At 38.7% G+C, this 27,952-nt stretch overlaps 1 protein-coding gene across 7 annotated transcripts in view; it reads left to right on the top strand.

The window, feature by feature from the left end:
* Positions 1–27,214, top strand: part of LRFN2 (leucine rich repeat and fibronectin type III domain containing 2) — a 216,638-nt gene extending 189,424 nt beyond the window's left edge. For all 7 annotated transcript variants that reach the window (XM_035322010.1, XM_035322006.1, XM_035322009.1 and 4 more), the window contains one exon: positions 25,154–27,214. In XM_035322010.1, the coding sequence (XP_035177901.1) occupies positions 25,154–26,072 (919 nt within the window). In that variant the 3' untranslated portion in view covers positions 26,073–27,214. The remainder of the gene's footprint in view (positions 1–25,153) is intronic.
* Positions 27,215–27,952: the final 738 nt, after the last annotated feature.

Here is a 27,952-nt window from a genome sequence, read left to right as displayed (position 1 = left end):
TTTTCTTTTTCTTTTTCTTTTTCTTATCTTTTAAATTATCCATTTGTTTATTTAACCATCTTGTATTGTGGAATCAGTTCATATATAGACATCCCAAACCGTGCTCTGAATTTTTCTGAGTGGGGTTTGCACAAGCAGTAGCTGCCCAATAGACATATGGGCAGATTACAGCATCAAGGCACCCCACCATCAGCTCTGTCATCTGGCAGATTGCCTCAGAGAGTTGGGCTTGACGAATCAGTCCTTATGCCAGTGCTGGGAGGGTGGGGGATGTCTGTATCTCTTTTCCAGAAGGCTTCTGCAGAAAGAAAAGGATGCACAGCAGTGATTGTTATGATCTGAGCCATGTTGTACTACAAGCAGGGTTGAGACAGCAGTGTCCAAGCAAGCTTGAATCCTGCTAATTTGAATATGTCGAGGCAGAATGTCAGGTTGGTTACTCCATTGCAAGGATGGGTCACTAGCTTAATGCCAACTCTTCTCTCCCTTGGGGGCACAAGTTCATGGCCTAGGTGAACCATAGGGAGTATGTAGGCACTGCTGCCAAGGTTTGGCAATGGCAGAGGCAAGGAGGAATGAAGATAATAGGTTTCAAATGAGCCCTTCTGTTTGTGCCTCTTCCCTTTCACTATTACAAGAGGGCCAGCTGTTTACCTGAGCTGATCAGGAATGGGAGCTCATGGGGCCACTGCTTCTGTCTTCTGCTTCTTGATCCTTGCAGCCTTTCCTCTGGTTGTTGTTTTGGTAACCAGTGTGACAGTGCCGTGCTCTCTGAGCTAGAGGAAGGAGGAATGGCCACCATGGAATAGGTCTCCAACAGACCCTGGCTTCTCCTGTCCAAGGCCTTATAGTGGCTAGGATGGCTGCTGTTACTGGGCTGCTGGCTGAGCAAAGGGCAGTGGCAGCCTCATATCCTCTGGATGGTATCAGGCAACCCTCTGGCATCCTCAGTGGCACTAGCAAAGCCACAATCTATCAATCAATCTGCCAGGAAAAAAAAAAAAAAAAAAAAAAAATGGTGCAAAAGCACTTAAACATGCTTGGCACTAGTGTGATTTGCTTAGGGAGATGGACCACATCCTGGACACAAGGCTATACGTATGTCTAGTAGTATAAATTACATTTTCTTTCTCTCAGTATACTAACACCTTAAGAGGTGAAAGACTGCTTGTAAGGGGAAGGATGGAATAAAAACTGGGAGCGGGATACATGCCTATGAAAAGTGCCAACAAAAGGGACAGTCACAGTCCTATTTCAGGGCTTAGTATTGTGCCTTTGAACAGTACCAGGATGGAGTGGGATGAAGAGGTGGCTAGACCTTGTGCTATACAAACTCTGCCTAATGGAAGCATTTTAGTGTTGTTTTTGTTTTGTTTTCACCACTGAAACACAATATTGTTTTTTGTTTCACCTTTCTGCTTTGTTTTCCCCATCCAGGCTCTCTCATGGTAGATAATTATACTGGCTGTGGATTAATTAGCTAATTATGCCAGAGCTGGAGTATGTTTCAGAGCAAATCCTTTTATTTGTTTGTTCTTAAGCAGGTTCCATTTGGGCTTTCTCCTAGAATTTTCCTCATATTTCACTGTGTGGCAGCACAGGTGTTCATAACCAGTTTCAATGGGGTTTATGAATACGATGGTTATCCAAGTGGAATAAAAGGAATAGCACTTTGGAGGGCAAAGGTGGCATTCTTCTGGGAGTAGCACGAAGGCAAAAAACTTCCTGCAAAAGTTAGTTGCTATTTTGGCTTTAAAGTAGAAAATAAAAACTAAGATTAAATTTTCCTACCCCAGAAAACTGATTTTAACCTTCATATTAACATCTTTAAAGGATGTATTTTATCTAGTAAGTATAAAGCTTGTTGAACTTGTTTTTTCAGTTCAAAACAAACAAACAAATTTTTCCTTTTCCTCAGCAGGGTTTGTTTATCAGTATGTACATATGTTTCTGTTGCTGGCTGTAATGTGGGCAAAGATTAGGTCCTGAGGTGCTGAGCTGGAGGTGAATGAAATCAAAGCTGTGTTTATATACTCAGTCTTTCTCAGAAAACCCAAAGAATACAAAGAATAGCACAGAGAAGCAGGCAAAAAGAGTTGCTCCTTGGCCTGATTAGCACACAGGGCACTTGTTTCTGTTGCTGTAACATGTGAAATTGTAAACTGTTTTGGCTTTCCAGTTTGGTTTAGTTTGTGGTTTTTGTTATTTTTCTCCATTTCCCTTCCTTTCCCTTTGCTTCCCTTCCCTTCCCTTCCCCCTCCAGCAAAATCTTGCAACCTCCTGACAAAAAAACATGTAACCCTGTAGTGGTCATGCCTGATCATACATCTCTATTCCTAATTATTGTCCATTTAGACACACTAGATATTGTTCAACTATCAAGAATGGTATTGAGCAATATATTAGTAAGACTTTTTGCTGCATCACTGCTTTCATTGTGCATATTTGGGATTGTGTTGTAGACAAATTTCTTCCTTCTTTCCTGGCACCCCTCAATGTGTCTGGTCACAGTAACAATTTCAGGGCTGTGATGAAACTTTCAATAACTTGCATTTGCTAGGAACCTAGTCAGGTTGTCAGTTGTGACCTTATGGCTGCATGGCAATGAGGAGATTCCAGATTTGGTAGGCACCTCCTGACAATTTCCTAGCCCTCGTGTTTCACGAATTAAAAGTGGATTAACATGTTTGCCAGGCTTTGTGTTCATCAGTTAGTGAAACACTGTATGCCTATGCAAGGTTAAAATCTCTTTTCTAACCCTCTTTAAGTGATTTCAATTTGGAAGCTAGTGTCTCAGTTTACCCAAAGCAAACCTTAATCAGCTGTATGATAGGACAGAACCATGAAGTAATATGCTGAACAAGGAGCAGATTTAAAAACTAATTTAAAAAAATAATAATAATAATAATAAAAAAATCTGGACTAGTTAGTCTCAGTTACTGCAGCAGTGTGCAACATCTGTCTAGCACACCCTCTAAACACCTGCCTCTGCAACAGCTATGAAGAAGCAAACCATATATCAACTAGGTTTTATTTTCTCATCCTGTTTAAAATTGAACAAGCCCTAGAATATCTGTCCCATGGGAAATTCCAATATTGCAACATCTGTTTCTGTCAAGAATCAGGCTGAAAATTCTCCATAACGCTGGTTTTGTTTGCTTATGGGGGGAAACAAACAAAGAAATAAAAAATAAACTTTAAACATATTTCATTCAGAAATGTGGAAATGTGGCTATCAATCTCTTTGCGGCTTTGAAAGCAATAACCCCATCACCAACATCTGTCATGCCCAGAGGGGGTTGTTCTCCTCCTGGAAGCAGAATTTCTTAAATGGATCACATCCACTTTGCTCTGCATCACCTGACTGCAGGGCTCTTCCCTCCCTGAATATTCTCCTTCCTTTCAGCCCCTGCTGTGGCAAAGGGCTGGTCAGGATGTGCAAGAAGGAAGGACAGATGTCTGTGGGAGAATGGCAAAGGGGAGGAGGATGTGGTGGAGGAGAAGAACAAGGGCTGGAATCAAATACCCCTCACAGGTGCCAGGGAGAGGAGCACTGGGGCTCCCCACAGCTGTAGCTTTAATTTTAATTTTCCTGTCAGGAGACAAGAAAAACATGTATCTAGCAGAAACACCTATTTTAACACTAAAAATGTATTTCACTCGAGGTATTTGACCAGCTTTGCCCTCAGAGTACCAAGGTTTTGAAAGATGCATCTAATGTCAGTGTATGTAGGAGCCGTACACACATGGCCCAAGAGACATGAAACTCTTACAATATACCCGTGCACTTTCCACAAGCTCCCTTAGTGACAGGGTGATTTGGTGTGAGTAATGAATCCCTCTGCTGGACAGAAACCGAATGGCTCTGCCTTATGCAGCTACAGCTACGGGAGCTGAAAATCTCCCACTGCAATTCGTGTCCAGGGATCTGTCATATTTTTCAACTATTCTCCAACAAAAGAAAGAGATTGTGTGCTTGTCCCATCCTGTCGGCACCCTCCCAGCTAAGGTTTGAGCGTAGGTGACACAATAAACCCCTCGCACATTTTCACAGTTGGCTGTATTTTGAGCACACGTTTTGTCTTTTTCCCTTGCAGTGCCAGCATAAGTTACGAGGTGACATGCATTGCTGTTTATCGGCAGTGATGTCTCTTACATGTTGTTCTAGTGACAGCTCAAAAAGGCACAGAGCTACACAACATTTAGCAATGCTTAGGAGTGAAGATAGAAGATAAAATATGAAAAGGGTGATATATGTGAGCACTTTAAAAGGTACAACGAGGCAGAGAGATATATTGGGGGGGGGGGGGGGGAGGAAATATTTATTTTTTCTTCTGCTGCTGCTTCCCAAATATGAATTAAATGTAACTTTGATTAAGGCAGTCCCAGTTTCTTTTCATTTTGTTCCCCCCTGGATTTTGGCTACAAAGGAAGAACTGAGTAGAGCTAAGCTAATAAGTCACAACAGAACATTTGTCAGGACTGGATCTTCTTCTCCCACTTGTGGTTTAATCCATGAACAGACTGAGATTTCTTCAGCTTTGTTTTCTGTTTAGAATGACCAAGATGGAGATTTTGTGAGACTTTGTACTAATCTGTGTAATTATGGAAGGTATGACTTTTGACATTTCTGTGCAGAGTTTTTTTTTGTTGTTGTTGGTTTGTTTAAAAGTTTCTGTTACACATATCATTTGGGATTGTGTTTTATGATCTGACTGGCTGCCTATCTTTATGATCTCACTTCTCCCTCCGTTATTTTGAGATACCCTTTATGCTAACCATAATTTTACTGAGCACAGGTAGGTGAATATATACTTAGGACACAGTTTGGTCAGCCATTGTGGGATGATGGGCCTGATATATATGTCTATCACCTACAGAATGGCAACTACACTTGAGATTATCAAGAAATGGAGGCAACATAGCATGAGGACACAGAGATAAGAAATGCAATATTACTTCTAAGAACAGGTCAGCAGAGTTCTCTAAGAATTCAGTGTTTTCTGTGTTCCAGCACAGGAATAGCATGAGATACTTTCATTTGCTGTAGAGCAGGCCAGTAATGGAGGCAGAAGAACAGCCTTTTTGGTGGGTTTCAGTTCTCATTTTTACATTTTTACATTATTACATGCTCATAAGCTGTGGAAATTTCACTGTTCTTCAGTCAGATTTGGATAAGAACCAAAACTTTGCAGAGTCTGACTATTCAAAGAAATATTCAAGCTATTCTTCATTAGGCCTATTGCTAATCTTAAGTATCTGTAGGTAGAATGACTCAAAAAATTATAAATATTTTCAGCCCAAATTATAAGTGGGATTATACAACATGAAGAAAAAATACATAGGGTATAATATTGTATTCCACAAAAAAAAAAAAAAAAAAAAAAAAAAGATTTTTCACTAAAAAACAAATAAAGAAAAAAATAGCTAAGTTTTGCTTTTGGAAATGGATAGATGAAAATGCTGAATTTTTGTTTCTTGAACTAGTGAATTTTCTTATTAAGAATAAAAGATGCAAATAAAATGACTTTAACAACTTCTTCTTTCTTCTTCTTCTCCTTCTTCTTCTTCTTCTTCTCCTTCTTCTTCTTCTTCTTCTTCTTCTTCTTCTTCTTCTTCTTCTTCTTCTTCTTCTTCTTCTTCTTCTTCTTCTTCTTCTTCTTCTTCTTCTTCTTCTTCTTTTTAATTTTTATTATTATTTGTGGGTGTGTAAATAGATAGCTTCTGAGAACTCCAAGATATTTTTCTGTTATAAGTCTAGAAAAGCTCTACCTTAATCTTCAGGGCAAAACCTTGTGTCATGCAACTGAGTTTCTACATTTAATGTTTTGGTAATTTCACACACCTATTATTTTGTTCATGAAGAAGTTGAGTGCAGTTGGCCACCCACACAAACATTCCGCCTGGCTCTACAAGAGAGGTTTCCATATCACCTCGCTTCAGCATCTAGTTTAGGTGGTGATTATGGAGGTCACTCCAGGAGTCCTTTCCTTGCCAGCTGGACTTAACACAGCCACGGGCAGCAGGGCTGACCCCTCGTGAGGCCAGGACTGGGGCAAGACTCTTCTTAGTAGAAGTGTATTTTGGTGGCTAAAGTCAACAGATATAACTCTGAATGATGAGATTGGTACACTGCTCCCATGGGCAGCCCTTCTGAAGGCTGTTTTGTGACATTATTATACAGCTGTTTTTGGGATAAGTCTTGTGTTCAGAAGATGCTTCTCTGCACAACTGGAAATGAAAAGACTGTAGGAGATGCAGGTACTGTGGACAAAAAATGATGTCTCACATTTTCTTCCTGCAAAGTGAAGTATAGAAAGTAACAATTACCAGACTTAAATTACTTTTTTGTTTCTTTTTGTTTTGTATTGTTTTTGTTTGTTTGTTTGTTTTTTCCTACTGGTGATCTCTTTTTCACACTCTTGTGTTATGTGCATATATTAATCTGAAAACTACAGACTGACTTGTGAAGAAACTCCTAGAGAGTTTGCATTTTTTTGTTGGTTTGGAAGGATTTATGGATTTATCAGTTTCTGGGATGTTCCATCATTCTCAAATGTTGAAGCTTTGAGTGAGTTATGGCCCTGAGGAGAGTGAAATGCAACTATTAATCATTGATAGCAATGGGATATCCCTTCCTCCATGGGCAGCATGTGCCATTATCAATATATCACAGAACTTCTGTTGACCTTGAATGGAGAAAAGTAAAAGATAAAGGTCATCTTTATTTGATCTACATGACAAAAGCTTTGAAAATGCTTTATCATGATAACATCAAAGATGTAAAGAACAAAACCCTGGGGATGAATAATAATGGCTTACCCCACAGAATTTATGATGATCAAAGTGACAGTAGATGCATGTCAGCATTGAGCATTACTGTAGAAACTGTAACTAACATGCTAAATCACAGAGACACTCTTTTTATGTTGTGTTCATGTGGTCCTGTGGCCATCAGCTAAAGCTTCTAATTTGTTTTTTCTATGTCTCTTTTAATAGTGATAATAACACAGAAGTACTTCACAGTCACAGGCATGTATCATGTATTTGGATACAGCACAAATGACCTATCTCTGGACTGTCCAGAGATGTCTTTAGATACCTGTGACTACCTTCTTTTTTTCTGTTACACTTGGAATGTCTTAGTCTTCCTTTTGCAGTGGTGTCTTTGCTTTTCTCCCTTCAATATCAACCTGTCTAGGATTTTTCCCATAAATAAGTTCTGGATTCTCATCTTCATTTTTATCACATCCTTGGGCAGTTTGCTTGTGTGCAACTGGATTTTCTTAAGCCTATGACTGATCCAGCTTATGAAGAACCATAGGCTATTTAGCCACTTATCTTGGCCATTAACAGAACATCAACGCCCATGGCATTATTCTTTATATTACAAATTTCAGCTACCCCTGCCTCCTCCCCCAGGTACAGAAACTCATACCATCCTCTCATGCTTCCAAAACAAAAATTGAAAGTTTTTTGCTTTAAATAGACTAACTTTGTCCTCATACTACCTCAAAGTTTTTTGCTTATTGGTTTGGCTTTATATGCAGATGTCTAAACCACTCTTTAAATTTCTCAGGTTGAAGCTAAGACATATATATATGAATTCAAAATGAGCTGTGACATTTTAACCTCATGGTATGAACTGAAGGAGGTGGGATTGCCAACTTCTTATCCCCCGAGAAAGCCTTAAGACTATGTGTCTATGAAACCACTGTACTGTGGTTCTTTGTAAGAATCCCTCAGTAAACTCCACAGCCTATGCTAGACTCTGATGTCCAGAGGCTCAGACTAGATGATTACAACTACCCATAATGTTCTTAACATTTGTAAAACAGCCACTTATAAAGCCAAGAATGTAAAAGTAACCAAATTGTCCAAGTCTTCTGGTAAAGTCAGCTGTTTCAATAAAACTGAATGTCTCTTTGTACACTAATATTACAATTGTATACATCAAAATTTCAATTGCCTTAACTTTTGTGAGTATGAATAGTCATTACTTTAACTGACAGTTATGTCACAGCAGTCAAATGCTGAATGGATCTTGCAGGCCTTATCAAAAAATAGGTATTACATGTCTTCGCCTTCCTTAAAAACCAAGAGGACTGTTTATAAGTGACATGGTAGAAGGCTGTCAAACTTTCAATCAGTGAATGTTTTCCAGTACCAACCCTCCCCTTACCGTTCTGAAAGTAAGACTAATGAAAACAACAGGTACCAATCATTTCAGAAACTCCTGTTCTAGGACTCCAGTAGGAAATATCCTACCACATGTTAAGAGGTCCACAAGTGCAGAACACATATGTCAGGATCAAAATCGCTCTGTATGTCATTTATTCACTGTGTAAGCAATTAAGTTATGATCCATTAAGTCTCTTCTAGACTGTTCCTCTGGATTTTTTTCAATGGATTTTGTCTCAAGAAGAGCCAACTTGCATGGAGTATTTGTGTTTGTGAATAAATGAGAAGAAGCAATTATGATCCTTTGCTTTGGACTCTAACAGAAAGGGAAAAATATGAAAATGTCTACTTCTCACTTATGTGAGTCTAGTGATGCTCTTAGCTAACCAGTACCTTGGACAAATGTATCCAAAGATCTTTTGAGCACTGTAGACACATCTCCATGCCTCTCAGCCTGCCTTCTGTGCTGTTAGTCATTGTGAAAGGGATATGGACTAGATCTATCGATTTTGGTTTATTGTTATCTGGTTAGTGGGTATTGGAGTTATTAATTGGTGTCTTCCTCTTTGCTGCTTCTGCTGGTGTTATTGATATGTCAGTGTCAAGGTCCCAAGTACCGCAATGCCAGCATGACTGTCATTAACATATTTCTCTTAAGCAGTAACCACAGACTCAGTCCAGTGGCACAGGTTTGGCTGGGTTATGTGAGTATAAGCACAGTCCTAAACCTCTTCTGCTGATGTGCACTGAAGGAAGTGTTAAGTGATCATGTGCTGCTGGCTGGGTGAACCATCTCAGTACCAAAAGGCTCCTTAAGTCCATTGTGCTTATCCCCATGTCTCTGCTCTGATTTATAGCATGATGAAGAGAGCTGATGCATTTGTATTTTTGCTGTGTTATCTTTGATTGCCATGCTGTTCTACATACTTCCAATTCACTTTTATCTGAGTCACCCTGCATCCATGGTACACTTCATTTCTTCACATCCAGAAAGGGTGCATGCCTGGCGGCAGCTATAACCAAGCTCACAGTTACCAATTCCACTTTGGTAAGGGGTTTGTGTTTCAGCCCGCTTTGCTAAATAGATACTCCCTGGTTATGACTGAGTAAACTTCTGAGTGGGCAACTGCAGTATCCATTGCTCTGTCAAGCCAGAAGTCTATTTTAGCCAATGCACAGAAGCATCCTAGGAACTGAATCTACTTGTCTAGGATTGTCTCATTGACTAGAATAGAGCCAGGTGTTCCCTCAATTTAGGGTAGCTATCTCTTGATTATTTTATTTTATTTTATTTTATTTTATTTTATTTTATTTTATTTTATTTTTGAGCTAGATACTTTTGAATATTGGTTAAAACATTCATAAGACCTCAAAGTATGTGCCTAAAACTGTAGTGAAGTCCTGTGAAATAATGACCTTTTGCTTTCATCACACAGGTCTCTCTGAAAATGTTTATAGGCACTTGAGGAAGACTAACCTTATAATGTTGAGAAGACTATTGTGGGATAAAACATCATGTTAACATCTCTCAGTCTGAGAGCAGTATAGAAATTTGTGACTCTGAAAATCTCTTTTCAAGTGTTTACAGGTTGCTCTCTTCAGAAGCAAACAATTATGGCATAATTTCACTAACTAGTCTAGAATCTGAAATTCATTCTTATGGGGAAAAAAATCTAGATAAATCTATGACAATTAAATCAGAAAGGAAAATAACTTTTCCTTTTGCTTTTGCTTTTGAAGCTTATGCAATGAGCTTCTGGCAGTAGGAAGGATCCAAGTTTGCTGAGCAATACATAAAAGGCCAGCTGTAATGGGAGTGGGCCTTCCTCTCTCGAGGAATCATGAGCATAATGGAAAGCAGTAGCCAAAAAAAAAAAAAAAAAAAAAAAAAAAAAAAGTTGAACAAGAGCAGTTTGAGAAAGAAAAAAGAAATGCTATCTCCTAAATCCTCCCTTGGGGACTGTGTGATATGGGATCCATACAGACACACTCCTACAAGATAACCCTTTTTTAGGCTACACCATATGCTCAGGAGAAGCAGACACATTTGTCTTCGTGCTAGAGGGAGGGTGGAATGATTCACTCCAAAGAAAGGTAAAAAATATATGTGTATATATATATATCCATATAACAGTGGATTCAGAAATATGTCTGTGAATGTTCTGGGACACTTGAGAGAATAAAGTGGCCAATATCTGTGGACAAACCCAGGGTGCACAAGAGCAAATAAGTCCTAGGGGAACGTTATGGCACCTTGTTCCATAGTGTATTTACACTGTGGAATGAGAAACTGCCCTGGTGGTTAGAAAAACATTTCCATCCATTCCCCTTTTCCATGGCACTGCAAAAAGTCACCAGTATTGTCATTAAAAAGCAACTAATTTTATGAAGCATAGTTATGAATTTTATTCATGACAGAATAAATTATTTTATACTGCTGAGGTGCTAAAACCAATTAAGCATCCTTTAATATTTCACTGAAGTTTAATCACCATGAGTCAGAATTATACCTTCATTAGGTGTATAGCCACATGAATTTGAGACCAGACTCTATCTTTGGCTTGTTGTTTATAGTCATTTTGTCTTTCTCTGTGGTTTCTGTCGTCTGAGATAAATTAATATTAATCTTCCCATGAGATGCATTAGATAGTAACTTCTCCAGGTTATTTTCAGGACAGTGTCTTGTAGGTTTACTGCCATGACACAGCTATCTTAATTTAATCCCTGAATGTAGCAGTTTCCAACCACCAAATTTGTGTCAGTGTCACAGCAAGGACAGTATTTCCCAGGACAGGTCTAGGAAAAACTTTCTCACTGAATGGAAGGATAGCAAAAATACACACCTGCAAAGACAACATGCACATGTCCAGGAAAGGGAGGCACCATAAATCTCTCTTACAAAAACAATACCCAAAATGGATACAAAGGCTTTGTGGTGTTTGGCCACATGATTCTTCTCACCTGTACAAACTGAGAGGGGTGAATAAAACAGGCCTGTGTTCTGTTTCAGCTGTCTCTGAGGACTGTGGGAACAAAGGCTGCTCCCAAGCAGATTTAGAGGAGAAAAGATAGGTCTTGTTAGACCATTGCCATTTTGCTTGTTTTGCTACATCTTTTGGTGGAAACATGGGTATTCCTTTCACAGACACCTAGGGACAGGCCACATCTTCCCCTCTTGTTTAACCAGAGCTGCTCTTCAGCACGTTTTTAGCTTCATTTATTCTGCTGGTGACTCTTCCTCCTTCTGGCATTTAGGTGAAACAGAGAAATAAGAGAGGAAATTAAACTTTTCAAAAACAACTCACCACACTGTAAGCTGGAGAACTTCCCCAGCAAGAAAGTAAGAAAGATCATCTTACTGTTCACAGTGCGAGGGTCTGCTCAAGTTTAGCCCTAGTTCTCTCTTTAAGAAAAAAGACATATGCTGTATCTTGCTGAAGTCCTGCCACAAGCGGAGGGCAGTGCCTTCACACATTACACAGACAGCACTTTCTTGGTGCAACCTAGAAAGAGGGCTGAATAGTGATTTAGAGAAGAGAACTCAGAGCCAAGAAGTTGTGTATCAAGTTGTGCAGAGGCAAGTTTGGGACTTCTCCCAATGCAGCCCACTGCAGGGAAGCTAAAATCAGCAGTTCTGCTATGTGGAGCACAGCTTCATAGGGCTTCACAAGAGCTTACTTTATTCCCTTGCTCATACACTGAACCACACTCCAATATTTCTGCTGTGATTGTTTATTGAGGAAAAAAAAAAAAAAAAAAGGAAAATATTTCTGTAACGGCTATAGAAGTACATTGTTTATTGAATGCAGAGGTAAGGAAACCTCTCAGCCCCTCTAGTTGTTAAAGAATAATGTGCTTCAGTTTCCTCTGAAGGGTTATATTAGCTGTTAAAAATGATGAGTCAAATGCACATACTGATAACATTCATGACAAGTATATGCATGGAAACTCAGTCATAGAATTAACGTACCCTAAAACATAGTTCTGGCTGTGCTCTCTGAGAAGCTTTGAATTTTATATTCTTATGTAATTATTTTTTTGGAGTACTTATTTTCTCTTTCTTTCTAGGAATGATTTTGGAGGGGTTGCATGGAGGTTTTGATGCTGCTTAATGTTTTGAATCAAGGTTCAATCCATCTTTTTTACTCATAAAAAAATTGGGCAAACTTCTACCACTGTTTTGACAGGATGAGCACAGTGTTCGTATGTTTGATAGTGGAGGTGATAAATGATTCTGTATTCTCCAAGTGGGCAAAAATTGTGGGTTTACTATCATTGTGTATTTGATTTGCATTTCATTTCATGCTCTCCTTTTTTAGCTCACAGGGTCATTTTTGCACATCCTACTTACTTATGCTATCTGGAGTTACAGCGGGAGTATTACAGAGTTTTACAGCTGAAGAGCTCAGAGAAGATTTTACAGAATGAAGAAGAGAGACTTTTGCAGGCTTTACACTTGAAACTCTGAAGAGCAGAGAAATCTGCCAGTCCCTTCATTACATTGCTGCTTTGAAATTTTTTCGAGCAAAGATTAAAACCAAAGCCAAAAAAAAAAAAAAATCAATTATTTTATTTCAATTTCAGCAGTACAAGGAGCTCTTACACGTTTGATTTCATTGTATTTAAATATATTTAAATATCTTTTTTTTTTTTTTTCAGTGAAATTATTCAGAAGCTGTTTTCTGTTATCTGAAATGATTCAAAAGGATGCCTGTAACATGTAGAAGCTTGACTTTCATTTTTTGGTGGACAATGAAATATTTGTGACTGCCAAAACCTTCTGATATGATGACTAATAATCAGTCACTGGAAACAAGTAATAATCATTTCAGATCTGCGTGTAGCTATATAAATAGACTAATGGCATACTTAGCATTTGTTCTAGTTGGTTTTCATGCAAAAGCTTATTAACTTGCTGATCAACTGTCTGGGCTGTCTGGGTTCAGTTGATCCTAAAACTACATTGAGCAAAACTGCAAAACTTAATCTATAAATTGTTAAATCTCAGGACCCCTGTAAAACTTTGGGTAGCTGGAGAAGCTGAATCATGGGATGAAGTTCTAGTCTCTTCTTAACATTACAGCATCAAGCATAAACAGATCAGTTTTGGTCCTCTGAAATAAAAGGGAGGCACCAAATTTGAGCATTCTTTTATTTGTAACCATCTCTTTTAATAGACTACCTTGCTTAAAAGTAGGATTTAATTATTTTCCAAGTAATTCCAAACCCTCTGTGTACTTCCTGTGAGTGAGAAGTAACATGAGGTGGGTCAAATATCTATTTGCAGAAGTTTATGGCTATTACCTGGGAGAAGAAAATCCAATAACCACTGCTTATGCTTATTTCTTTGCTATGGATTCACAATTGAGATGCACAACCTATGGCTCTGGACTGCCTACATTTGGTTTTGGATCCTACCATTGACCTATTGAATGACCCTTTTCATCTTCCTTCAGTTTTCTGTGTCTCTTTTGTAGCACGTAAACAACATCAGTACAATGCTTTTTAGTACATTTTGTTCATGTACTGTGACACTTACCTAAGACCCCTAAGTGGAGAAATTATTTCTAGGCCAGAATACCATGCTACTATTGGAATCTGTAATTGACTTCTCTTTTTCGTCCTACTGGGGTCATTATAAATGAGAACTTGCTTTCTGAATGGATGGATTTTACTTCCCATTTCAGAAATGTATTTGCCACTCCTCACGCAGTATGGTTTTGGTCCAGGCTCAGTTTTGAAAGAAGCAGGATGTCTCTTGTTGCAGAGAAATGCTTTTATCTAATTTTGGCATCACAAACTCAAAGGATGTAACTGTGTTCTTGTCTTTTGTAGACAATTCCTAAATTTAATGTCTTAATGTCTCTATACCTTATCTTATCCTTCTAGCCTTCCTTTTCCTTTGCTTTACATGTAATACCCAGGAAGTGACACAATGTGAAACCTCTGCTTCAGGAATGTTTTCATCATATAGTTACTTTATTTTATTTTATTTTAATGCTTTTGACTATCAGTAACTTTTGTACTCCACATTCTCATTTTACAATTGAAAAAAACACATATTTTCCCTAATGTTATTGCAAAAGTCACTCTGAATCATCTTGGTTCTTTTTACATTGTGCGTTATTGTACAAGTTTCATAGAGATTTTTGTCACAAAACTTTCTCCCTCTTCCAACTCAGAAACAAAAATCTTGGTGGGTGTCACAAAACATTGTTGTTCAAACTTTCCTTTATTGTTTTTCAATAATTACTTTATATATATATATATATATATATATATAAATTTAGAAGAAGCAAGCAATTCTACTGTATCCATTTTCTGTTGCAAAATATATTTCTGTTGTTTGCTGAAAGGCTAGATGGTTGGATCTACCACAATCTCTGCTTGCTTTTAAAGCAGCCTTTGATTATTAAAATCTCTTCAAATAACCCTCTTTTCATGTTTCTATATTATGCCAATGTTCTTCTCTGGATATATGTAAATTCTGACTGTGTCTTGGTGAGCTGATATTTATTTGGCTCGTTTTTGGAGAATTAGCAAATGTAATTCTCGCACTCTCTCAACTGAAAATTAAACACATTTTTTCAACTTCCTAATGAGAGGGATACTCAAGATTCTGAGAGATGACCATTCCCAATATCTTGAATTTAATCACAATTTCAGTCACTAAAACATTAGCAGGGCCCAAAGGATTTTGGGGGAACTCTTAAATGATATGTGATTAAACGTTTTTATAGCATGTAAACTGTGTCCTAAACAGATGTTGAAACACTTCTTTATATAAAGTGATATGTCAGTTTTGTACACTTATTCTATGGGTACTGAGATCTTTAATTCTCTTCTCTGACCAGGGCACAAAGATTTGGTGACAGAACAGTCTGAAACAGTATGCTGGAGTTTGCTTTGACCAGGCAATTACAAAGCATGCAAGAACATGACTTTGAGCAATGTCTGGTGTTTTTGTCATTCCAGCACAACCCTCCAGAAATAAAATTATCCTCTGCTGTAGGACACAGAGTTTCTGCAGGACACATGAGTCGCAACCTAGCATAAGTGCTCTGCATAGTAAGCATGAAAGAAGTCACTGAAAATCCTTCTCCTCTTCACCTCAGCTCACACGAAGTCTTACAGAAAAAGGGGGTGGGAAGCTGTCAACCAAATTATTATCATTTGCACAGATTTCACTGCCTGTAAATAAGTGGAAAGCTCACAAGAAAGGGTAGCATGTGACTGAATTGCACAGCTGTGTGCTGCCAGGAAAATAGCAGAATCCCTTCTGCAAATGAATTTCCTCTGAGCTTCTAAATGTATTCATTATTTATAATGTTGTTTCTCTTCTGGGAACCTTTGCTGGTATGGTAGGATGACCTTTTCTGTTGTAAATGTCCAATTCTGTATAAACAAGTTCAAAACTGAGTCAGAAAAAATAAACATGACACCTCAGCCAAGTGGAGGAGCCATTTGCCCATACAAATCTGGAATAGTGTCTCAGGTCCCATATTCTACTTGAAGATTTGAGCACACCTTCCATAGATAACTTTTACCTCTTCCCAACCTTAGAAATGTAGTAGCTATAATGTGTTGTTGTGACTATCAGGAGAACACCCTAGTGACTTTAGATATTTTTTGATTAATCTCAGATTTACAGATTAGCTTTTTGAAACATTGCTGTGAATTATGGTGGCTCACTAACTCGGCATTAACATGATACAGAGTGAATTTATGAGTGTAGCTATGCGTTGTTTCCATAAATACTTCAGCTTCACATTTACTACATTTACTAACAGAAATATTGTGTGGGCTTTCAATTACTCTGCTAATGAGCTTAAATATGTTTTAGTTGGATTTGAATTAGTGTGAGATTTATTTATTATTTTTTTTTTCTGAGGAAATTACTGTCCCAGATATATTGAGGTGAAAGGTGCTTTATGTGCTGATGAATAATGGGTATGACTGGATTTATCTGTTGTGCTGTCAAATGTTCCTGGGGTATGACTGTAGTCCCTTAAAAGATAAAAGTTAATGATAAGGGCACTAAATGCCTGCTGCTGTCACGTTTGTTTGAAAGAAATGATAGCATAGAATAGGCAACTTGAAAGTCTCATTTTCTTCTGTTATACAAACATTGAGCATAACAAGTTTGTGCCAGTGCAGTAACATGTACCTGGAGAATTGAACTGAACACCTTCATTGATTCAGGGCATTACAGGTGGATTCTCTAGAATCATAGAATATCTGGAGTTGGAAGGAACCCACAAGGATCGAGTTCAATCCCTGGCTCCACACGGGAATACTTAAATATTAAACCACATGTGTGAGAGCAGTGTCCAAATGCTTCTTGAACTCCAGCAGGCTCGGTGCTGTGACCACTGCCCTGGGGAGCCTGTCCCAGTGCCTGACCCCCTTCTGGGTACAGAACCTTTCCCTAACACCCAACCTGACCCTCCCCTGTCCCAGCTCCATGCCATTCCCTCGGGTCCTCTCGCTGTCCCCAGAGAGCAGAGCTCAGCACCTGCCCCTCCGCTCCCCTCATAAGGAAGCTCTAGACCATGATGAGTAGTCTTGTGGCCTGTATTCATCCAGAAGTGCGTCGTGAATTCTGCCTGCTTGTGGGTCCCTATTATAAGCAAGAATTTGGCTGGGAATAACAGGGAGAGAAGCATTTCCTCCTTGACCAAAGGCTGGAGGAGGGGATCAGAATACCTTGTACCACACTATTCCCTCCTCAGCCTTGTCCAGTAATTTCCCCTAGAAGCCTATGTTTTGTTCTGTTGCCTATTGAATTATTTCAGTGCATCCCCAGGGGACACCCTTCAGCAACCTATCAGATCTCACCACAAATCTATATACTCTGAGCTGGTAGCTTAATGTTGTTTTTTGTTTGTTTGTTTTGTTTTATTTTATTTTATTTTTTCCCCTGTAGCACAGAGGATATATTCATTATCAGTATCTCCCTAGCTCACCATCTCATGTCACACTTATGTAATCCTTTAGGCTCTATCTTCCCTTCTTCACTACCACCCTACTTTTCCAAATGGGCGGAAAACGGCATAAGCAAATTAGGAAATAATAATGAAAAGATATGTACTTTGTACTTCAATTGACAAGACAGATTCTCTGAAGGGTGGCTGGATGCATGAGTGATGAGGAGACAAGATTCATAAAAGCAGGAAGGGATTAGTTTTTAATAATAAATGTTCCATCTGAAGGCAAAATTATGACTGTATGTCATAAAAAAATAATAATAAAAATGCAGGAAATTATTCATGCTGGGTTGAGTTAGTGTTTACTGAATATATCTGGCTACCTCCTGGAATTATCTGACATTTTCTTATGTTGACATGACTGACAGAGGAATTATATCCCTAATACTAACAACTATCTTTTCCCTAAGCAGATGCCACTTTTTTTTTTTTTTTTTTTTTTTTTTTTGAGATGCAGGTCACAGTAGACCTCTTCTCAGATTATTAGATTCAAAAACCTTGAATCAGGTGGTAAATGACTGTGAGATTTCACACAGTAAAATACTTGGTACTTTTCATTTGTTTCTTGATTCCTGAGGCTTTAGGATGATCTGAAGATATATATTTAAGGCCTTATTTTTATTTATTTTTTTCATTTTAAAGTGTTGGAAATTAATCTTCAGTATTGGCTTGCTTAGTTTTTTACAGCATTTCAGGTTCTTCTTTCATTCCATGCCTTCAGAAGCAGCAGTTTTCAGGTGGGAAAAAACACAGCAAAAAAAAAATAACAATGGCACACACCATAAAACTTTCAAGAAAATCACAAAAGCTGGCAGCACAAAAGAGTGCCAACTGTGCGGTCCAAATTTGCTAAGTACTTGCTCTTGCTTCCAGACATTAAATCAAGCATAATATTTTCAGAGATATTTAAATCCTTCTAGTCTTCCTTTGATCTTTTTTTTGGCCTTTTCTCCAGTCTCCTCAGTATCTGTCCACCATGTCTCTTTCCACTGCCCTGATTCACTTCACTATCTTTCTACTTGTCTTGGTTTTGCTGAAAGATCTTCATCTCTGTTTGATAGCACTCAACTGTACATTGATCTGTTTCTTTGATCTTAGACCTGATTTAGTGGTCAGCTGATCTACTTCCATCATTTTGATGGCAACCACATGCCTACACCCTTGCCAGTTAGTGCCCCACCAATGGCTGTTTTGGATCTGTTGGTTTTTCTGCCAGTTTTTGTTGCTCTGACACTGCCAGAGTGTCAGCTTTGCTTCTTGCATTCTTTCTCACTTTTCCTTTCTCTTCCTTTCCTTGTCTGTCCTCAATGCCTCCTTGCTCATTTCTTGTCTGCTAAAGAGCAAGATCTGTGTACCATTAAACTACATCCACTAGGCTTTAAAGGACATTTTACATAGTGCTGCAGGTAATGAATTCCATTCTATGACTATCAAGTCTTTTTCCACATTCTTTAGCCAGTCTTTCCAGTATGTAACTACCAATAGTTCTCTTTCCTTTCTCTATCATCCTACTTCCACTGGCAGTGAAAGTGGACACTCCATCTGAAAGGTAGGACTCTACCAGACTCTTCTACAGTGCTTTGAAAGAGGACTAGCTAGAATCATAATTAAAAAAAAAAAAAAAAAAAAATACCTGGTAAGATGGAACAGAAACAAACAAATATAAACATAAGCAAAGCAAAACAGAAAAGAACAACAGATTTTAAAATAGTGGATGAAGCTTTGATGAAGTAAATTAATATTTTTGGCTTGAGATTTTCACTAAAAAATGAAAATTAGACTTCAACATTAACCTTTTCTGGATCAATTTCTAGTTTTGAGACTAATTGGCAGTATTTTGCACTTCTTATGTGAATTCAACTCAGTGTTTGAGGAACTTTAAGAATAGGAAGGTACGGATTGATATTTTCACAATAAGACATTTACAGACAGGAAAGTTAGCCTACTAACTAACTAGGATATGATTTTTTAGGACCCTAGTTCTTTCACCTTGACACCTCTCCTCCTCTCCCTCTTCCCCTCTTCAATACAAATATGTAGTACATGGTGACAATGTTTAGCACTACTGTTTAGCAGTTACTTCATAATCAGTATATGCATTGCAGATTTGTTTGTAAATTAATGATTGCCCAGAAACATTCCCATGTATCCCAAACTCCTCATCTATATTGCCAAAGTCTTGATATGATTGCTGGAATTATTTTCCAGCATTGTTCAGGAGTTAAAATATTCCAAGGGCTGCTCTATATGTACAGCTTTCTGGGGCCACTCTGCAGGCAAAGAAAATTTACCACCAGAACCATTCCTTGTCAGGAACAGTTTTATCATATGTGCATGGAAATGGTAGAAGTAGAATCATACAAGAAGCAAATCCATGCCCAAGCAATTAGCTTTTATTTGTGTGTTTGCTTGTCTGTTTTTACAGATACAATCATTTAATAGAAAGTCAATACCAGGTGTGACTTTTTATTTCATATACTTACCATTCAGTTAAAAAGGAGAAATCACATTGCAGTGTAGATGATGTATAGCCATGGACAATACAGAAGAAAACACTACAAGAAAAGCAAGATAGTCTAGCAGGTCAGTGTAAAACTGAGTCCTGGGAGTTGCAAGTGACTCCTCAAAGGAGCTGCCTTGACAGCTCGCTGCAAGTTCTGTGATTAAAGTAGTTTCAGGCTAAAACTAGATGGTATCATACCCCTCATAGGATGGAAAAAAATGAATGGAATTGCCTAGACAATTAGCCTAATCTTTTTTTTTTTTTTTTTTCCTCTAATTTGTCTGTTTTGCATAACCACAGTATTAACCAGCAGTTTACTGCTAATCCCCAGTGCTACGAAGAAGAAAAGAATCCATTTGTGTATTACAGTGTAATCATAATATCTACTAATTTCCTCCCATACACTACAGGCCTCTTTTGAAAGCAGATTGCTGGCATTATCCCCATTTTATAAATGAGGAGACTTAAAGTACAGCAAAATGATTTCTCAGGAACTGGAAGTTACTGATAAAGTAGAGCCTGATATCAGTGTAACTGATAAAGCAAAGAATAAAACACAGGTCTCCTAAATTCTCAGCCCAGTTCACTACCTACAAGCTTCAGTGCTCACTTGCATCTGGGATTATGAGTGAAGTTTGCAGCAACCCTTTTTCTCCGGTATTTCGAAGTCATTTATTTTTTGATTTTCTTAATATCACTGAACACTGAAGGGAATCATTACAAATTTGCTTTACGTGTGTCATGTCTACAAGGACACAGCAAGGACTTTTTAGAAATGGTGGTAGAAAATAAGGTTGAATTCAAAGAAGGGTGCTAACACTGTTTTCTTTTTTGAAAAGAAATAGTGTCATGGTCTCATTTTGATGCTTTCAGAAGATGAGACAAATTTTCATGAATTGGAGGGTATGTACTGTTTCAATAAGCCTTGAAAACTTTCAGTTCACCTTCCTATCTCTTCATCACACATAAACTCACATAAGAGAATGTGCTTATTGATATTACATTGCAGACACGTGCCATGCTCCAGTCCAGTCCTGGCCAGAGGTCCCCTCCTCTTCCAAAAAGTGTTGCCATTGTGCCAAAAGGTGAGAGAAGAGGAGAATTCAGAAGCTATCTTAAGAGACAAATAACAAATTCTGGTGCCAATGTGGAGGAGATTTGCCTGCTCCTCCTACCACAAAGAAAATAATCTGGAGGAGAAATACAGAAATTACTGTCTTCTGTGTCTGGATTGTGAAATTTCAGTAAGGAGAAAACAAAAACTTGCAGATATTTTCAAATTTCTTGTTGTTCTAACTAGGTATTAAATATCCTTTGCTAAGTGAATTCCCCATCCAAAGCTTGTTGATTTTAGATGCTCTTCTGGGAACTATGTCCCCACACTTACACCATTTACCTATTTAAGTACTCTTTCACTTTCCTAGGCCTTATAATTCCTGGGCTCTTTAAACTGTACACATTAAAACCTATTACAATTTAGCATTAGTTAAAAATTAAGCAAGAGTTTTGCTAGTTGATTTCCTCTTGCAGTTAGTCAACTGTTACTTTTTTTCCCTAAAGAAAGACTAATATCAAATTTAGATCTTTACTCCTATTCTTTGATAAGAAGCAGCTCTGCAAGAGACCCACAGAGCCCTGCAGAGCTGGTGGGCAATATCAGGCTCCTTGTGTCAAGAAGCAAAGCTGCGTTTTATGTCCTCCAGTGATCTGGCCAATAGATTCTGGCTAACAGAACCAACTTTCTGTGTTTAGCTTTCCTGAGCTGACTGAACAAATCTTTATGGGAGTTCTGCTTAGCCACAGTTTTAAAGAGCTCTTTTGTTTTTTGTGGCAGCTCCTGGCTATTGAGGCCCAATGGCAGGGCACAGTCGCCCATGATTGATGTTGCTAAATGTGCACAGTGGCCATGAAGTGACTGACTACCCAGGTGACACAGCAAAGCAGAGACTGAAGTGGCATCTTGCAGCTACCTGTGCTGAGGACAATCAAAGTGTCAATATCCTAGAGTGAAAATGTGTCTGAACCAATTTTAGGTGTAGGGAATGTTAAGACCTGCCATCCATCATAGCGGACTGGCAGTGCATTTGGGGAGGGTGGATTAAGGCATGGAGAGCGTACCAAAATATTTGGCAGCTTTCTGAAAACAAGATCTTCCCTGCAAGCTTGAAAACTGAGTCTCAGATTAATTACTTAACTCTTAGTAGACTTGAACTTGATGCTTACTGTTATGCTCAGCTGTTCTCCTACAATAACATTAATTTGAATATCTTACAAGAACATTTGAAGTTTATTTATGGAAACATCCAGAATTCTTCATTTTAAATGTATATGGGTAGTTGATTGCTTTTTTCCATAATTGGGATTGCAACTGTGTTCTTTTACAAAGCTATTATTAGTAGCAATATTATCACAGCTGTAGCTCCCAGGACTTAGTTTAGAAATGACTCAGTTTCTTTGGAAGGCTAAGATGAGCTTTCATGACAAGTTTCAGCTTCAGGACTGATTTTGGCCTCACTGCTGTACTTTTAAAAATGGACTGGCTTCATATTTTGTGCCACTATCAATAGCTGCCAGCCCTTGAAATATTCCAGGTAGCTACATTTCCTTGAAAGCTTATGTGTAATCAGATATGAAGAAAACAAGTTGTAAATTATTAAAGCTACCAGTGTTCATTCTATATAAATTTGCACGGAGTGTAAAACTGAAATACTGCATTTCTTCTATTTGTATAAGATATGTGCAAAGCTATATGCTATGTAAACTCATTTGTTTGCTGTTTGCTCAGACAGAATAAAAAGATCTCTGTTTCATCAGTGTAAAGCAAAAGGAACCACTCTAGCAGATGGTACTATAGCTCTGTTTTTCATGAGTTATGATCCAAGACCGAGACTCGGTTTTGCAGGGCTGTCTATTCTTTCTGTTAACTATGCTACTTGTTTGTAATGAGGTTTCATAGTGAAACAATTTCTGAAGGGCTCACACACTGCAGAATTTTTTAAGCATGAAGCTGAGAGTGATGGTGGAAAGTAGACACTAGGTGTTACAGAAGGAGATATTAAGTGATCAGTGAAACTGTTTCTGAGTCTGAAGATTGTAATTTTGAAAATTGATAGCATTCTGTTATTCCATGTGTCATCCTTGGTGTGTACATATGTCATTCCCTTGGCAGGATGGGGACTATATGAAGCCTATGCAAGATAAGTAAGAATTGAGACAAGGTCTCCCACTCCCTGGAGCAGAGTGAAGCATGGGATGTGTGACATACCCCTGCAATCTCTGGGACCTGGGAGAGCCGCGGGAATTGGCTGGCTGAGGAGGATCAAACTGACAATAAGTGCAATAGTATTTTGGTCAGCACCAGGCCTTCCTTTAAGGCTGTCAGTGTGCCCATGCTTGCAGATCAACTGAAAAATGTGAGAATTTGTGTCAGATAGAAATAGCTGTAACAGCTGGCCTTCTGGCCCATTTATTCACAGGCCTGAGAATACTATAGTGAACTACAATAACAACTGGTGGAAAGGAGAAATACAGTAATTGTCAACAGGAACAATCAGTACTGTGGTCTATGGGTTTTAGTTATGAAGACAGTACAAAACTGTTCCTTGAACAATTCAACACTGAGCAAGCATTGCCCCAGCTGCTGTTGTAGCCAATGGTGTATTGTTGTCAGAGCCGCAGGAGAAGAGAACAATTAGAAATAACTCAAGACCAACCGTTGTGACTATCAATAACAATTTTAGCAACTGTACATGGAGTTTTCCAGGAGGGCTGCTTTATGTCCTCTCAGCTCATTCTGAACAGCTCATCTATGTCTGTGCAGAGCATCTCTATTAGGATGATAAATGCACCAACTATCTAAAATATAATACTGAGTAAACTTGCCCGGTTATATTTATATTCCAGGTGTCTCTCACTGATATTACATTTACTTACAGAATTGTTTGTTTGATTGATTTTTAAAAAGGGGCCACATCCTCACCTGTGGCCAGAATGAAGGGCAGTGTAAGTGTGGAAGTGCATAAATGCAAAGATTATCAGATGTTCACCTTTGCAATGCCCTGATGCTTCTCCTGTGTGCAGGTGTGCTCCCTCACACTGCACAGAAGGGTCCCTGGAGTGCTGTAATGTGTGCTAGCAGTGATGGCTATTTGGGGCTAGAAAAAAGCCTGGCACACCCACAAGCAGTATGCCTTTTTCTTTTGGCCTAGCCTTACTGTCCCAGTTACACTCACACCAGCTTTGCTGTGTGGTGTACTTTGTTGCTTGTGCTAGAGATTAGTAGCTCTAAATCAGAAAGGGCTGTTTCTAAGCTCAGCTGTTTTGTCTCCCTCTAGCCTATTATTATGTGGAAGTAAAGAGGAAAAAAAGCATGGGGTACCTCTTTGACTGTTCTTGGCTACCCACCAAGCACTGAATTTGAGGTTCTTCATTGCCTACCTCTAACGTGCTGCAGTTTTCACCAGTTGAAATGGGTGTAGACCATTTTCATTCCAATAGCTAATTTTAAATGCCAGTGATGCTCTAATAATTTATGAGATCAAAAGACTACTTAAGCTTTGTGGCATCAAAGAATATCCATAAATAAACAAAATTTGAGTAAACTTACTTGCTGTAACTGGGGTTCGATTTGACTAGTTTACTATTATTATTATTATTTATTTTAAAATAAATACCTTTTTTTCCATTCCCATATCTTCCTACCTCTCCACACTCATGCTTTCACAACTCATTCTGCCAATGCCAATATTTCTTTTTCACTGAAATAGGGAGAGTGGTTGCAAGAAGAAATGTCTGACAAAGCAGAGAGCTGAATTTCTAGGAGCCATTTTTTCCACAGTAGGAGGATAGGGAAAAGGGAGGGGAAGGAGGGGTATGGAATTGAAACGAAAGAGAAGTGGCCGCCTGCCTCATATTCTCAGAAAATGTAAAAACCAAATGTAGCTTCTTGTCCTCACCAGGTAAGCAACCTGCCAGTGTTACACAGTAAATGTTCAGACACCCGTAAAGCACTGTCATGACTGCCAGGTTCATATTTAGCAAATGCAATGGTCATTTTCACACTCTGAAAAAACTGCTCTTTGTAGACATACTTTTTTTTTTTTTTTCAGAATTATTTGTTCAGGTTTGAATATATTTAAGATTATGTCAGGCAGGTCTAAGGAGAGAAAAAGAACAGACTTTTTTTCTTTTATTTTTTTTTCCTTTTTTTTTTTTTTTCTTATCGCATTTGTTGCACATTAGGTAGATGGTCCTCCCAACTTCTGCATTAGTGTGGACATTTCTGCTCGGATGTTGGACCCACAGGAACTGGGAAGTTTGAATGCCTGTTTGAACTTTAAGTCTCTGACTCCTCTCTGCCAGTACCCAAACTGATCTCATGACTGTTCTCTTCTCTTTTCTTCTTTTTCCTTCAGTGTCAAGAATAACCCATTTTTTCTTTTATCTTTCTCCCCCAACACCCCCCCCCCCTTTTTTTTTTAAGGATGATTCCTGCTACAAACAAAGCCTTTGTCGTAAACAACCTTGTTTCTGGAACAGGCTATGACCTCTGTGTCCTGGCAATGTGGGATGACACGGCCACGACCCTTACTGCCACCAATATTGTGGGATGTGCCCAGTTCTTCACCAAAGAAGACTACCCTCAGTGCCAGTCGATGCACAGCCAGTTCCTGGGTGGTACCATGATTCTCATCATTGGAGGCATCATTGTGGCGACTCTGCTGGTGTTCATCGTAATACTCATGGTACGCTACAAGGTCTGCAACAATTCCCAGGGGAAGATGTCCAACGTCAGCAATGTCTACTCACAGACAAATGGAGCACAACCAGTTCAGAATGGAGTCCTGCCCCAAGTCAACCCCAAAGTGGTGGTGAGAAACGAACTTATGGAGTTTAATTGTGAGTCTGTGCGGAGCAGCATCTCCTCTTCTTCCAGCTCTCTGAATAGCCGTGACTGTGATAACTATAGCCTCCAAAGTGAACAGGGCACATTGTCCAGTAAGTGGAGGCCCCCCTCCAGGTCAAAACACAATATTGACCGGCTAATGGGAGCTTTTGCCTCCCTGGAACTGAAATGTCAGAAAAAGGAGGAGACGACAGACTCCAGAACTTCCACTGTGGCTCGTCACTCGGACAAAGAGCCACTGCTGGGCCAGCCGGAGTCCAAATTTCGCAGCCTCCTCATGTTGCCTCTGGAGGGCAAAACTAAACGTAGCCATTCTTTTGACATGGGAGACTTTGCCACATCTCAGTGTTGCACCTACCCCAAAAAGATAACAAACATTTGGACAAAGAGGAGCCTCTCAGTGAATGGCATGCTTTTACAGTATGATGACAATGACCTAACAGGGGCAAAAGGGACTTATGGGAGTTCAGAGTGGGTAATGGAAAGCACGGTGTAAATATCAGCGTCTCCCCCCATCTTCTCCCCTCATGTGTTATAAAGTGTGGTTTGCTGCAGAGCCATGCATTTGGAAGGAGAGGGGAGTAAATGTTTTCAGATGCACTGGCCAATAAGAAAGGTAAAAATAATAATAATAATAATAGGGATGCTCAAGGAGAAAGAAGGTCCTGAAATGTGAATAGGCACGCATGGCACTATTCTTGTCTGGACCCAACTGAACCATGTGTGATTGTTTCAAGGATTTTACTAGTTATATTTAGCATTGCTTTCCAAAAGTTTCTCAGACTCTTGGTGAACTGTCAAACAAGATTAACCAAGGAGGATGAAAAGGGGTTCAACAACATAAATTTAGTTTTAAAGATTTTTGTTTGTTTGTTTGTTTTTGTTTTTGAGGGGTGGTCTTTTTCTTTTTTCTTTTTTTTTTTTTTTTTTAAGGGCACCTTTTCCTTTTCTTTCATTCACAGAGAGGAGCTTCTGTGGATGTAAGACTGGTGTTAGACTTCATCTGTTTTTTACTGAAAGTGATTTTCTCAGAAGTGCAGGCAGGACATCCACAGGGACAGATCAGAGCAAATTGTTCATCTTAATCTCATAGTGTTAACTATGACAGATTGGAAAATAACAGTACTTGTTGAGTGGGCTTTTGGTTGGGTTTTAGTATTTTTTTTTTTAAATTTTGTTTTGTTTTTCCTTGTTACTGCTTTTGAGTTGATTTAGTTTTGTTTAGTTCTGTTCTGTTTTCTTCCCTGACAGTGTTTTTCCCTGCATTTTTGTTTTTGTCTTCAGTTTCTTAACAAATCCCCTAGATTAAAAGGAGGATATGTACAGAGATCAAATTTCTGAAGTACTGTATAACCCACCTCCAATACCGCCAAAAAAAAAAAAAAAAAAAAAAAAAAAAAAAAGTGGAAATCCAGGAGCTAATAAATTTTAAAAAATCATTCCTTCTTCCATCTTCTTCATAGTCTTGGCTTCTCAGTGCTTAAAGTGGATTGCAACAGCTATTGATATTTGTGGGGATTTTGCTATCAAAGATGGGGAAAATAGATACGAAGATTTCATATTAAAGGAAAAAAGGGAAAACCAAAGTGTCTCCCATGAACAGTCTACATTATGAATACAATTGCTTCTGGCAATGGTCACACTGTCAGTCTCTGGTCTATTGACAAAGAAAACACAAACTTTCACCCTATTGTGACAAAAGCTCTTTTGTCTGTACAGTCACCACAACACGGCTTGACTGTACCAGTAGCATCACATGAAATGTAAGTTTTTGTATGTTTCAGTGGATTGGGTATGTTCCCAATCAGCCACATAAAATGAGTGAAATTTGGGTGTCACAAGGCAGGGAGTCTCCCATGTGTTCCCTGCACTACATCCAGCCCTTCCCCGGTCCCCAGTGTCCTACAATGCCCCTGTCCCTCACACTAAGCTATTTGCTAAGAACAGGAACTCTTTGGGGCTTGTAAACTGATTCTCAGATTCCCTTTTGGGGAGCATTGCTGTGGTTTTGGGAATGCCCATTGTCCTCAGTGACTTATTGTCCTCAGTGACTTTACTGTGAGTTCCAGTATTTTGGTGGCTACTACAACTGTCTTTCTTGTTTATTTACTTGTTGGCTGCCAATGATTAGCTGCTGGGAACCATTCTGAAATTGCACATTGTTCCTATGATTTTGTAAAAGACGTAGAAAGGGTGCAAGGCACAGAACAAATAATACATGAAAAAACTCTATGTATATTTTTTTTAAAGGTGCAGAGATTTATTGTGACATGGCTGTGTACTTGATCTTGTATTCATCATGTTTCCTACTTGGAGTTTTAGAAAATGACTTCCCTGTGATCAGAATATTTTTTCCTTTTTCCTTTTCCTTCTCTT

Source organism: Oxyura jamaicensis, chromosome 3 (genome assembly GCF_011077185.1).
Source record: "Oxyura jamaicensis isolate SHBP4307 breed ruddy duck chromosome 3, BPBGC_Ojam_1.0, whole genome shotgun sequence".
In the NCBI taxonomy this organism is placed as follows: domain Eukaryota; kingdom Metazoa; phylum Chordata; class Aves; order Anseriformes; family Anatidae; genus Oxyura; species Oxyura jamaicensis.
Note: the sequence above shows the minus strand (reverse complement) of the source record. Positions and strands in the feature narration are given on the sequence as shown.